Source organism: Eptatretus burgeri, chromosome 7 (genome assembly GCF_056783735.1).
Source record: "Eptatretus burgeri isolate ZD-2024b chromosome 7, Ebu_testis_v1, whole genome shotgun sequence".
In the NCBI taxonomy this organism is placed as follows: domain Eukaryota; kingdom Metazoa; phylum Chordata; class Myxini; order Myxiniformes; family Myxinidae; genus Eptatretus; species Eptatretus burgeri.
The window spans coordinates 110,915,648-110,930,138 of NC_140967.1; the positions used below are offsets into that span (position 1 = coordinate 110,915,648).

Below are 14,491 nucleotides of genomic sequence, written 5' to 3' on the forward strand. Positions count from 1 at the left end.
TGACAAGAACAAGGTGATTTAAATTTTAGTTCAGGTCCGAATCCAGATCTGGCTCATCAGTGGGATACAAAATGTAAACTAATCAGCCTGACAGAGGTATGCTCTCTTAAGAGTGCCCTTGGAGTTTTTAACTGTAATTGTGGGCATCTTGTTCCTTTTGAGAATGTGATGTCCATCATGTTTACCCCGTGTTCCCCGCCCCATCCCTCTCCCTTCCACAGATCTCCTCATGTCTCTGTTCCCCACTGTTTTGTCCTTCCCTCTCCTGCCCCTCTTGTCTCCCACCCCTCTTGTCTCCTGCCCCCCTTGTTGTGCGTTGTGTGTTAGCTCTCATACAAGCCTCGACAATGCATACAATAAAATATAAATTTTTTTAAAACCTCAGGGTTCTGCTAAAATGGCAGTGTGATCAATGACCTTTTTTTTTCTTGTTTTTTAAATGCAGCCACTGGAAACTATTATCAAATACTGTGACTTGATGATTGAGGAAGGAATGCACAACAATCCGCATGAAAATACCCTTTTGTTTCTCTTGAGGTTGGATGAAGTTGGTGAGTAATTATTTTCCAGTTTATAACGGATGTAATGTTTTTTTTCTTTGTGTATTTCTAAAAAAAAAAAAGTTTGCATTTTGTGTGACTGCAAATTTGCAAACTACTTTTTTTCCCCCATTGTTCAGATAAAGTGATTGCATTGATGAAGATTTTCCAGAGAATGGGATTGCCAATTAGGCAACACTATTTCTGGCCAATGTTGGTTCTTCAGAGAAAAGTCAATGACAAAGCAGGTATAAGATGTGTGCTTGTGACAACTTGCATGAAAGGATGTCTTAATGGGACATTGATGTTGCATTTCAGACTTTCGAACCTCCAAAAATCACATTCTCATTTCCTATAAATCTTTGTTTGTTTGTTCTGATTTTATTGCCTTTGAATGAATGTCAAAACAAATGCAGTGCCGTACTGTAGCACCTTAACGTGTGAAATGATCTGTTTTTTTTACGCCTCCGCTGACGAAATTGCCGGAGGCATTGTTTTCGAGTTGTCTGTCCGTACGGATGTCTGTCCGTGCTAATTTTGTGTTTTCTCTGCAACTGCTTGTCGGATTGAGATGAAATTTTCACCATTGGTGCGACTACTCATGTAGAATGTTGTAATGATAATTATGATGTCATAGGTCACATGGTGTGGCAGCCATATTGGAAAAACGGAAAACCTTTGGACCTTTGTATCTGAAATCGTACCAAGGAAAAAATTGAAACTTGGCACACGACAAGTACTCCTCATGGGGAATGAGTGTGATGTTTTGTTTTTTCATGACCTCACAGGTACCTTTTGTTATGACGTCATAATTGCATATGTAGAATGCCACATCCGATCAGTATGAAATTTTTTGAGGGTCATCTCACTATAAAATGGTCCACAGGAAAAAAAATTGATGACGTCATCGGTCAAGTGATTCGGCAGCCATATTTTTTTTTTAAACCTTCAAAAAATTTCTTCTCTGAAATTGTTGAACAGATCGAGACGATACTTTACACATATGACCGACCGCCTGTCCATGAGGAACAAAAGTTTCACACATGTGATGTTGTAGGTCACATGGTTTGGCAGCCATATTGGATTTACCCTAAAACCAATAAAAATACACCACTCAAAGTCCTGACGAGGGTCTGCAATCTCTGATTGCTCTTTTTCGTGTTTTTTGATTTATTTATTTTATTTTGAATGAGGCTCACTTGGCTGTTCCTGGTTGGGTATGAGGGTAGAGGAGTAGCAGCTGAAATACAAATCCTATCCAGGTTCCTCATCATGACTTCATCTTTGCTTGCTTGGGTTCCTTCTGATTACTCCAATGCAGGACTGTACCTATTTGGTCTTCCATTTCATTTGAATTGAATTTATTTCAATCCCATTCTCAATTCACTTGAATAATCATAAAAAAATACATGATGGGTAAGTGTCAGGTGTCCCATCAGAGCGGGGTTTTTTATCAAAGCGGGACGTCTTGGTACTCGGTCATCGCTGCCAGCAGTGATAAAGTGGCAGTTCTAATTATGTCTCTTAGTTTTTATGTAATACACCAGTACACAACTGCCACACAAAATATACCACACAAAACAAGTCCTGGCGAGGGGCTGCAATCTCTCATTGCTCTTTTTCATGTTTGTAATTTGTTCATGGTGCCGATGAGGACACTGTGGGATCTTTAACCTACACTATCTAATCCCGGCAGACGGGAAAGCCGTTTAACATTCATCCAATGGATGGCACGCACCTGCGTGTTACACTGTGGAAAACTCGAAATATTAGTTGAGTACTTCCAGTCACAATACAGGTTGAATCATTTATTTAATACATGATCATGGAGAAAGACAATTAATGCAACGTGGATGGAATTTAAGACCACAGTATATTTGAACAGAGATTATATTCCACTCAGTTGTGGTTTGTCTTGCAAACATTGGAGCAAAGAAACTCGCAAATTACAGGCAGTCCAATCTGCAAACATAATGAGTTCTGACTTTCTCATTGCGAGAGACCTAATAAGCATGTTTTATCCTGCAGACTTTTAAAATCTTTTTCTCAACTCTCTCTCAGTCTTTCCTCATGATGTTTTCTCGTGAACCATTCCTTATATGGTGACAAAGTGACTGACTTTAGCCAATGCTTTACAACAGATTACATACCTCCATATTGTTTGAAAGCATATACAGAGAAATGAGTACATGATTTGTGGGCAAAGAGTACATGTTGATATGAAAAACAAAAAATTGTTTCAGCATGATCAACACAAACACCAATGCTTTGCAATAGTCATGTGATCCACAGAGTTTTCTATTGCCAGATATATGTTCATGAATTGATGGTGCAGCACCTTTCACATTTCACAAGATGAGAATAATTATTTAACTTCCACAACACCAGGATGACAGTTTATAACTGGGTCAAATCAAAGTATTAAATGCCTTTGAAAATATCTCATTTTGGATTTTTGTTGACTTATCAAAGGCATCCATAACTTTATTTGTCAGTTATTCCAAATCCATGGTTATAATTGATCTATCATGAAATCTATACTGATTTTGAGAATCGCATACTTGAAATCTTCTCGAAAGATGTAGTCGTCGCTCTCATCTCCTGTGAACTTTGGCATCTCTCGCTTTTCCATTTTCAAACTGCATGGTGATGGTTTGACCTCACTTCCAACTTCACTGCTAGTTTTAGAAATTTCATTTTGAGTTGCCATCTCTACTGGCTGCATAGCTTCCATTTTACTTGTATCATGCTTGTGGAGAACCTCTGTGTTCACTGGTAATGATGACTTCAAAAGGCCACATATCATCCTCACTTTCAAACTGAGGTTGATTAACTGCATCTCCCTGGCAATAATCCTTCACTGTAATGTGCAATTGAAGAAATGACTGTTGACACTTTTCCATCCATTTCACTTCCTTCAGGAATTCATCATGCTCCTCAGTGGTTTTTCTATAAGCCTCATGCCTTTGTTGTAAAGCTCTACACGATGAAGAGGCTCCTTAATTTCTCTGAATGACATTCCTCCATCAAAAACTGTACAGACTTTCCAAGTCTGGTCAGTTTGGCTTTGGTATTCCTGAGCCTCATCTTGAGCTCCATAACTGTCTCAGCCATTGTGTGCTTCTTTCAACCTTCTGATCCTTCCACGTATCAAGATCGAAACCGAATTTCTGTGGCTCTTTGAAAGTGATTGAAGCAACAGTCTCAGCAGTCCCTCTTTAAACTGTACAGCTCATGTTTATTCTATCTGAAAAAATACCAAAAAAAATATACTTTTTGGCTCCACTGGTTGTCATCATTGTGGAGTGGACTATAAAGATTTCAGACAGATTGCATATTCCCTGGTGAGGGATTATATACAATTACACTTCCTAACTTTAATGGTGACTGTAAATCCATGCACTTTCTGCAAAGGTCCTGACCGACAGTGGGTGCCTGCCACAAACCCATGCTGTTTCGGTATCTATTACACAGGTAATAATGTTTCAGAATTGTAGCTAGGAAAGAAGTTAATATTGAAGTGTAATTTCTGGTTTAGCTGCAGTCTGCAAAAGACACAGAACTGCCCACTAAATCCCAAAGGGAGGGGGGGGGTGGGCTGACATTGCCACAGAGGTTTCTAAAGCCTGTTGCTAACTAATATTGCAGCAACTGATGCTTCATTTCACAGTCAGCCTTTCTGGAAGATAGTCATTGTATAATTCAGTCGACTGCAAAATACCATTCTTATCCGAATATAATAGGCTTTTTTGTTTTCATCAAAGTTTTATGTAGAAGTTGGGGTGTGTATTATACGTGGCAAAAAAACAAATTAAACATATTTCAAAACAAATTTTAGGGTGCATATTATTTTCATATTTCATAACAGCTCGGAAAATTACGGTAGTCCTTGTGTAACGACAACCAGTCGGTGAAGACGGCATGCTCAGACAATTAATCCTCAATGTGGCCCCAAAGAATCCTCAGGCTCAAAACCTTTTTAATCATTGTAGTGCTCCTTGTAGTGCTCCTTTTTAATCCCCGTGCGTCGTGAATGTTTGCAGTTCCGTCTATTTAATTTTCCTCTGTTGATGTCATGGTGGTCAAACCACCAGTAGCTTAGTCACATTTGTTCGGCTTTTCTTGTAGGTGTGTTGTACATTTTGAAAACGATGCAAGAGTTAGAAGTACCACCGGATATGGAGACATTTGTGAAGTTTGTTCAACCTGCATTCAATTCCCTTCAAGAGGCCACTGTAGAATTTCAGGTATGCGTTTGCTTTGGTTTTGTCTTGACTATTTTTTTTTTTTTTAAGATCTGCTTTATGTACTGATGTTTAGTGATATAATTATCAAGCTAAGCTTCCTTAATTGTCCTTGTTTTTTGTTTTTTTTCTTTCAGAAATGCGGAATTTCTTTTGAACATTCGGAACGTATTGTTGCACACATCAGAAACATTACAGATAAGGGGCACTTCGAAGAGTTGTATGAATTGCGTAAGTTTGTGGCTACATTCCTCATAGTTTAGGAATCTAAATCCACTAACTGTTTTGAAATGCTTGGGGAGCCTGTCTTTGTTTGATTTGTGCAGTATTATGGAAATATTGACCTTCTCTAGTATACCCTATTAATGGGGGATCCAGACCTGAAAAAGGCTGCTATTTAGAGTTGAATTATACACCACTCAATATAATTTGCAGACCTTGTGTTTTTTTGATAGATGGATGTCTCTAGTAATATATTTAAGCGGTCTCCTCAGTCAAAGCTCTTGTGAAATTTAGTTATTGGGCAAAAGGTGATCCCCACGTGTGTCGTGATTGAGCAAAAAATACGATATTGACAAAATTACATTTGTTAGCTCGCCTGTTCGAAGAACAGAGCTATACCCCCGGCGTCAGCGTCAGCGTCAGTGTGAGCGTGAAAATGTTAAAGTTTTTGGTGCAAGTTACTTAGAAGCTTGCCATTCATTTAATATGTGAACTGGGATGCTGATATTTGGCATGGAGGTTCCTTTGGGGTATATTATTGATGTAGTGAAGTTGAAATTAAATAATAATTTCAAATGTTTTAAATTTTTGACCTGTTTTGAACTTAACTTTTTTTGTAGCACATCAATGTTAAAGTTTTTGGTGCAAGTTATTTAGAAGCTTGCCATTCATTTAATATGTGTACTAGGATGCTGATATTTGGCATGGAGGTTCCTTTGGGGTATTTATTGATGTCGTGAAGTTGAAATTAAAAAATAATTTCAATTTTTTAAAATTTTTGAACTTAACTTTTTTGTAGCACATCAACGTTAACGTTTTTTCCTTTTTAATGTGTTTATCGACCACACTATTTTACTGATTACAATATACAAATACATATATTGCTTTAACATTATTTGGATCAGACTTCACTGCAATGCTTTATAAAAAATATAATTAGACTAGTCTTTTAAAAACGATAAATGTATAAACAGGCGAGCATTGGGTGGCTTTGACACCAACTCTCTGGTTTCCTTGTAGAATCATCAAATTTAAGATTTGTAACACTATTTCCATACACATTCATTGGCACAAAGACAACACATGATGGTGTACCTGTGCACATCATTTTGTTTTTTGTTGCGATCAAAGATGGCCGACTGGGGGCCATTTTAGTTGTAAAAAATATAAATAAAACTGGTATCCAACACGTCCTCGAGCATTTCTCGGACATGCATTCACCGATGTTGTTCAAACTTGGCACACAGATAATGAATGATGGATTCCATATGCGCATTATTTTGTTTTCGAGATCAGATTCAAGATGGCCGACTGGCGGCTGTTTTGTTACTTAAATGTGTCCCCAACCATTTGTCAGACAAGCATGGTCCGATTTTGTTCAAACTTGGCATAAGCACAGTACATGATGGCATGCACGTGCCCCTCGCTTTATTTTGCAATCTAATCAAAGATGGCCGACTGGTAGACTGGCGGCCATTTTAGTTGTAATAAATATGAGCTCGCCCTTCAACTACCTCCATTCAGCAGAATTACAACAACGTGAGCTATGACATTTTATCTTTTGTTTTGTTTTTTTTCTTTGTTGTCCATAACTCATTTACCATTCAACATACACATGATATAACAACAATATAATTGATATTAAAATTATCTCTGGTGACCCCTGCATAGATTACAACAACATAAAAGATGAACTTGCGACTCCATTAATACCGTATATCAATCGTACCCCATATTTCATTTTAATTGCTGATTTTGTTCGACAATCACCTATTGGTGTACTCATTGAAATTACGATGACTAATTTGCTGAATCACCTTCTATTGCAGTAAATCCTTCCTACAAGTTATACCAGAACTGATAAATAGAATAACATGACATGTTCTTGACCTTTACTTAGGCTTATTGTGTTTTTTTCAGAACATCCCGAAAAGTCCACATTTAAGATAAGTTTATTTATGTTATTTGTCATTCGAACATGTTTTGTTTATTAAGTTTGCTTTACACACTGGAGATTCATAGCTATGTTCATGTAAAATCAACAACAGGTTGTACGATTATAATTATTTATTGCAAATTCTGAGTAATCCTGAAGTTAAGTATAATTTGCAGACCAGCAATAGTTACAATGACGTACACATACGTCAATGTAGAAGACATTCCCAACATTGCGTTTGTTACATTTCCAAACCCTGCATTTTTCTCAAACATGTTTCATTATACAGAACTAGTATTTCAGATGAATCATGAATGAATGACTACAAGATGGAGAAGTCTACTTCATCAAACAAAACAAAACATCCTCACACAGATTGTTCGCAGTGTATCATTTGTCAGTGGCCATCCAACGAAGCTCAACGGAGGCTGACAGAGCAGGGTTATCCTGCTTTCTTGGATGCTCCACAGAAGAGTTCTGATGATACTGCTTTTTGATTGGAAGATGAAGTTATTCACAAAGAAACATTTCTGCTGAACAATCCAGCATACCATCCGAAGTGTAGAAGTAATGATACAAAAAACAAAACAAAAAAAACCTGTGGCACAAAAGGTTAGTTTATTTTAAAATGAATGGAATGCTGACACTAATATTGCGAAAATTGAGAGGAAACCAATTCCGTTATGAAGCACAGCCGTGACATGTCACATACAATACAAAAATATATGCTTCCTGTGTGGTAAACATCGTGCTAAGAAAGGCAACAGACAATTGATACTGGTCAGCAGCAAAGATTGCCAGAATGTTGTTTGGACAAAAGCGAAAGAAATCGATGATGAGAACATGTTGCACATCTCCTACAACAAAGTTATGGCTCATGTACATCGACATGGTGCTGATACTGAAGCGGTATATTCAAGCTTAGGGGGCAGGAAACTGGAAAATGCATCGAATTGAGTTGAGAATACGTTCCTTTACCTTGTTTCATCTGGTCACCACAACTACATTGCATGTGTTCCACATTACCTGAAAGCAATGGAAGAGGCTCCCAACCCTGGCACCATGTGTTGCTTGCTGAAGCCTTCAACAAAGGCCACTTCACTGTACGTGAAACTAAAGCCAAGTTCAATGGTGTTTGGTCAGACATGGCACTTGAGCAACATATATTCATGATGCTAAGACTCATGTGTTTCATGGAATAACACAAAAACCCAATACACGTGAAAGAGATCTTAGAGCCCTGAAAGGCACTACTATTTCTGAGCAAACCATAACCATGGCTCATATGAATAGTTGTCCAGATCCTATGAACACAAGGCGCTCCAAAGGTGCAGCACAACAACACCGTGCACTGAGCCACAGCATCAAACGCTTGATTCAAAGACACATGATCAACCGATTCAAATGTGTTGTGAAAGATCTTCTCAATGTTGTGATGGGACAGAAAGCTACTTTCAATGACCTGGTATTCGCTAAACAGAAGGGTGTGGTAGCATTAGTCGTGGCTTCGCAGAAACTGAGTACCACAGTGGAGCCTGGCAAGCTTCCAACATTTGTAGAGAAAGCAAAGAAAATGCCAACAATTTTTTAGAAAGTGAAGAAAATGTACCACAAAGAAAGCATGGTCACCTGGAATTTGTACATTATTGAAGAACTGGATAATGCTTAGAAAGTAGACGCTTTCATCCATGAATGGACAACATATCCATCATCGATTTTTGAACCTGATCAAGATTCCAAGCAAGGTCACATCATGCACAAAGGAAACGAAGCTGACTGCATAATTGCTCTGAAGAATCACCTTGGTGATTCATGGGTCGAAGAAAATAACCCTTCCTCCCTCGGATCTTCGAACAGTGTTCGTCATCGATGTAGTGGAATTTGGTCAACGATGTCAAGATACGTTTGGTGAACTCTAGAAGATGTATTTAGAGAAAATACTTGCTTCGATGCCAGCTCATTGTGACAAATTTAATTGGTGACAGATATGATGTTGACCTCAACAAAAGTTTGAACAATGAGGAAAGATTCAAATGTGAGAAGGGACAGGCGAAGTGCAGAACACATGAGATCCAAGATGTTCGAGCAATCCCTCATGAATGGAAACCTTTAAACAAGGCAGGCCTTCTGAATGAACCTCCTTGGATCGTTGTGGATCAAGCATCATGCTGCATTACCAACATGAATGAGGCTGATGCAAGGGGAGGTGTTATTCGAACCTGGTAGAACTGTTTGTTCTATGGATGTCAAATGACTCAATCGAGCTTCCTGGGCTATCATGCGCAGCTCATGAAGAGGCTGATATCCATGAATGTGTACACAGAATGCAACATGTGCAAAAATGTTGCTGTCAGAGGGTGGTTGTTCAGGCCACAGATACAGATGAAAATGTGCTATTGATGGCCTTGTACGACATACAGTACGTGCATTCCTTTCTCAGACGAGCTGTGGTTTGACAACTCGCATGTATATTTGCCCTGTCAAAAAATTGCTGTTGATCAAGCCAGTGTGTGCAATGCTGATTAATCTTCGGTCATATCAGTCTTGCGAAGTGCACACATTTTGAGTGGTTGTGATACTGTGAGCTACGCATTTTGTCACAGCAAGAAACGTCCAATGAAATTTGCCCTTGAGAATGTTGCTATCTTGCAAGCATTGGCACAGTATGGTGAAACAAATAGTGATGTAGATGTCAATGCAGAAGTTCAAAATGCAGCAAAGGTTTTATTCAAGGAGCTTTGCAATATGCACGATTTTGAAGGTAATGTTAATGAATTACCAACACGCTTGTTTGCCACAACGAAGAGTGATCGACACAGTCTACCAACAAATGGATGGTGGCTTCTTCCACTTCCATATGCTTCCACCAGTTTACAAGAAGTTTCGGAATTTAACAAACAAAATCTATATTTCTGAGTCCTACCAATTTCACGTCCTCGTCTAGTATGCTGCACGGTTGGACGCATGTGTGTTTCATTGTGTGTGCAGTAGGGTGTGTAATGTTCTCACACAGGTGTAGCAAGTTGTGGCATACCCGCTCCACTGTTCACGTCTTCATGAGTGGTATTGCTCATATTGCTCGTCGCAGCAAGTTCTTGCTCACGAGGGGTCATGACGTCATCTTCAGGGGGTCATGATAACTGGTGGTGGCTCATTCGTTCTTCACAGATGCCGTCTGTTCCTGCGTAAACCCAGTATGATCTGGGGTGCGAATCCACTTTGGTAACGATGGCTGGCTGCCAGGTGTTCTTCCTCCTGATGCGAACAGTGTCACCCGGTTGCAGGTTAGCCAGCAATCTTGCCGATCTGTCATGATAGACTCTCTGTTTCAGCTTCTGTTGCATCAACTGTGCTCTGGGATGTACTATTGCTGGTTTGAGCAGTTGCTTCGTGACTGGTATCTTGGATCTCAGAGTGTTGCTCATTAAGATCTTTGCCGGCGAGAATGATGCACCTGTGGCAGGGGTGTTGTGACAGGTACTCAAGAAGTGCCAGGTAAATGTCATCGGCTTTCTTTATCATTCTCTTGATGGTTTGGATAAAGCGTTCACTTTAGCCATGAGACTGGGCAAATCCAGGACTGGATGTCGACTGTTTGATTCCCCAGTTTCACGTGAACCGCCTGAACTCTTGGCTGTCAAACAGCATATTGTCACTCATGAGCTCTTCTGGAATGCCATGACGTGCGAAGACCTCCTTCATCTTGGTGACATTCGTGGTGGCAGTCTTGTCCTCGATCTCCGCCACCTCTGGATACTTGCTATATTAAATCAACCATCAGAAGATAATCTTTGCTTTGATATGCGAGGACATCAGCTCCCACCTTCTGCCATGCAAGCTCAGGTATGGGGTGTGGTCTCAACGGCTCCTTGGGTTGTGCATTCCTCTGGCTGAGGCAAACTGCACAGTTGATCACTGTCTGTTCAATGCCTGCAATCATGTTGGGCCAAAACAGAGCAGCAGCAGCGGCCCTGGCTTTCGTTTTCTCAGCTCCCATGTGACTCATGTCGCAGAGCCAGCATCTCTCTTCATTGAGCTCGGGATCACAATGCGGTCAACAACACACAGCAGTCAGTCAGCTACGTGTACCTCATCTTTGAACGGCCAGTAGTTTTGGAAGACGCTCGGAGCACTGTGCTCCTTTTTTGGCCATCCCATCATGGCTGCCTGCCTTACCATCTGGAGGTCAGGGTCTTCAGCAGCTGTAGCACGGATCTGCTCTTGTCTCGTGGCACTCCCGTCTGCACATTCACGGGCTTTCCGTACATGTACTGGTGGAATTGGTGTCATGCGTTGCCAACAGTTCCTTTTCAATCTGTGCATAGTTCTTTTCAGTATCCGTCATGGATCTTGATACGTCGGTGAACTGGCTGACCCTCCTGGAGCAGACAATAACCAAGCCCACTCTGGCCAGAATCTGCTTGGATTGTCACCGGCTTGGAGACTTAGTAGCTCAGAATGGGTTCTGTTGCCAATGCTGCTTTGACCTTGTTGAGACTTTGTGTGTGTTACGCTTCCCAGTTCCAGGCTGTGTCTTTCTTGAGCAGTGCACAGAGCGGTGCCGTGGTCTCCGACTCGTTCAGTATATATTGCGCTAGGTATTTGACCATGCCCAATAGGCGCTGAAGTGCTGGTTTGTCTTCTGGTGTAGGCATGTCAGCAATTGCTCGGATCTTGGAGTTGTCTGGTGTCAGTCCCTCTGGAGTGATGATGTTGCCCATGTACAGCACTTTGGGCACTCGGAACTGTACCTTGGTCCTGTTGAACTTCACCTGTTGGCGAGCTCTTTGCATAACCTTGTGCAATATTTGGTCATGTTCTTCCACGGTTTCAGCGGCAATGATCATGTCGTCGGTGATAACCTGCACACCCGGAATGTTGCCGAAGGCCTCCTGGTTTCTCTTGTGCATGATTTCACTCGCTGACAGTCTGCTAAAAGGCATGCAGCAGAATCTCATCCTTCCCCAGGGTGTATTGAATGTGCACAGGGAGGAGGACTTCTCTGTCAGCTTCACATGCCAGTACCCATCAGCCATGCCAATCACTGTGAACACCTTCTTGTTGTTCAGTTGTCTCTGCACATAACTTGGTGGAGGCATCGTGTATCTCTCTCGCTTGATTTCACGGTTCAACGGTTTTGGGTCTAGGCAGATTCTCATGTGGCCATCTTGTTTTTTCAGTGATTACGAGGTTACGAACCCAGTCAGTGGGCTTGTCGACCTTGGCCACTACACCACGTTTCTCCAGCTTCTCCAGAATGTCTTTAAGCTTCTCATACTTTGCATCGTGAACGCGTCTGGCTGGTTGAACAGTTGGCGTGGCATCTGGATTCAGCTCGGTTTCGTACTCCTGCTTTTACTGACCAGTGCCTGTGAACACATCTGTGTATTGCTCGAGCAGCCTCTTCTTGGTCACTGGAGCATGCAGTGAATTGATACGCTTGATAAGGCCCAGCTTATCACATGCGTTTTGCCCTAGTATGGGAACAGTGGTTTTCACAGTTTCATCAAATTTGATTCTCCAGTCCTGCCCTTTGTACTTGCAGGGAATCGCTGTTGTACCCAATGGCTGAATCTTGCCATCACAAAAAGCAGTGAGAATGACGTTGGTAGGTGTTATGGTGTGCTCAGGCATTACAATAGTCAAGGAAGCGAGCGAGATTATGTTTGCCTGGGCACCTGTGTCGAACTTCATATTCACCACACTCTGGCCAACTGTAAGCTGTTCTTGTCACCTGCCCACAGGCCGGGTGACATCATCATCCAGGTTACTGATGAGCACTGAATCTATGACCACAAACTCTTCGGTACCTTGCTCGGGATCTGCATCCAGAAGACTTACCCTTCTTGTGCTTCCACCCTTGCATACAGCAGCCCAGTGATTCTTGCCTCCACACTTGCCACACGTTTTGCCAAATGCTGGACACCTGCACGGCCCAGGACTGTGCTTCTTGCCACAGTACTCGCACACAGGCTGAGTAAGGTTTTCTTGTCACCTTTTTGTAGCTGCTGTCATGGTCTTGGCTGCAGGCTTGGCCTTGTCTTGCTTGGGAAAGATGGTGTGCTGTTGCTGCCTCTCTTTATCCACTGCATCGACTTGCTTGGCACCCTTCATGCCGTCGAGCTGCTGCCTGCTTGATTTAGCGGCATGACGTATGTCCAAACCTTTCTGCAGTGTGACCTCACCTTTCCTAAGAAGTCTCTCCTTAGATCTGTCGTCTCACACACCAAACACAATCTTATATCGAATCATGAGTTCTTCTTGAGGTCCGAACTCGCACATGGCTGCTTGCATACTGAGTTCAGTGAGCCATTGGTCGATCATCTCACCCTCCTCCTGGTCACGTTTCCAAAAACGATACCTCTCTTACACAACTTTTTACCTTGGTCTGCAGTAATCCGTGAACTTCTGCAGCACTGATTCATAATCATTCAAATTGTCACCCTCAGCAAAGGTAAAGTCTTGTGAATAGCCAGGGAGTCTGGTCCCGCCAATTCAAGCAAAATGGCAACCTGCACGTCAGCGTCTTTTTTTTTTTTTCTTAAGCTCAGCGGCTTGAAATAATTTGAGAATCGTGCAGCCCACTTGTCCCATGCATCGGCAGCATTCGATGCCTTAAAATTCATTGGTCCGGGAGGCTTTAGGACTTCCATATCGGCGTTTGGTTTGCTTATCTGACACCATGTAACAACATCGACCATGAACACGTCTGGCTCAAGCGGAAGTGACGCTTCATTTATTGGCTCGCATAAGAAACAATACGGTATATACATTCTGTTTTAGTTTCTGGTTCAGCTATACCATGGTACTTTTGTTGTAATCGATGTAGGGGTCATTGGAGGTAGTTTTGATATTGATTACATTGAAATATCATGTATATGTTGAGTCGGACCTGAGTTATGGACAATAATGTGCAATACAAACACTGAAATTTAAGTAGAATAAAGTATTGCTTAACAATTTTTGTTGATTTTTCTTAATTTTCTCAAAATGTATTAACTTTTTGGGGCATTGTTTACATATGCTAAATAGTTGAATGAATGTGTATGTAAATAATGTCACATGTCTTGATTTTGATGATTCTACAAGGAACTCAGAAGGGCACTCGGTAGAGTGCATACCTCTGCCCCGCAATGCCTGATCCACAAGAACCTGATCCCAATACATTTTTGAAATCTCATGCTACACAGTACTGTATCATTTTGGCCCTATCTCTCAATGGTGAAGAATTACTTTAAAAATTAAATAATTGTCGTATTCAGATCCGGATTCGGATCTTCCCCAAAATCGAATCTATTCGTCCTTGTCACACACCCAACCTGTCCACCAAGTTTCGTCCGAATCTGTCCCACCCTTTTGAGATATCGTGCTATATATCATTGTGGCCCTATCAATGGGGAAGAATCACTTAAAAAATTCTCGTAGTCGGATCTGGATCTGGATCCAGATCCTCACCAAAATCTAATCAGTTCGTCCTTGTCACACACCGAACCTGTCCACAACTTTTTGAGATTTCCTGCACACAAACAGACAAACAGAAAGGGGTGAAA

At 41.3% G+C, this 14,491-nt stretch overlaps 1 protein-coding gene across 2 annotated transcripts in view; it reads left to right on the forward strand.

Annotated features, from left to right (window-relative positions):
- LRPPRC (leucine rich pentatricopeptide repeat containing) overlaps nt 1–14,491 on the forward strand; it is a 171,564-nt gene that overhangs the window by 29,339 nt on the left and 127,734 nt on the right. For both annotated transcript variants that reach the window (XM_085890292.1, XM_085890290.1), the window contains exons 10-13: nt 446–551; nt 680–787; nt 4,668–4,786; nt 4,921–5,014. In XM_085890292.1, the coding sequence (XP_085746418.1) occupies nt 446–551; nt 680–787; nt 4,668–4,786; nt 4,921–5,014 (427 nt within the window). The remainder of the gene's footprint in view (nt 1–445; nt 552–679; nt 788–4,667; nt 4,787–4,920; nt 5,015–14,491) is intronic.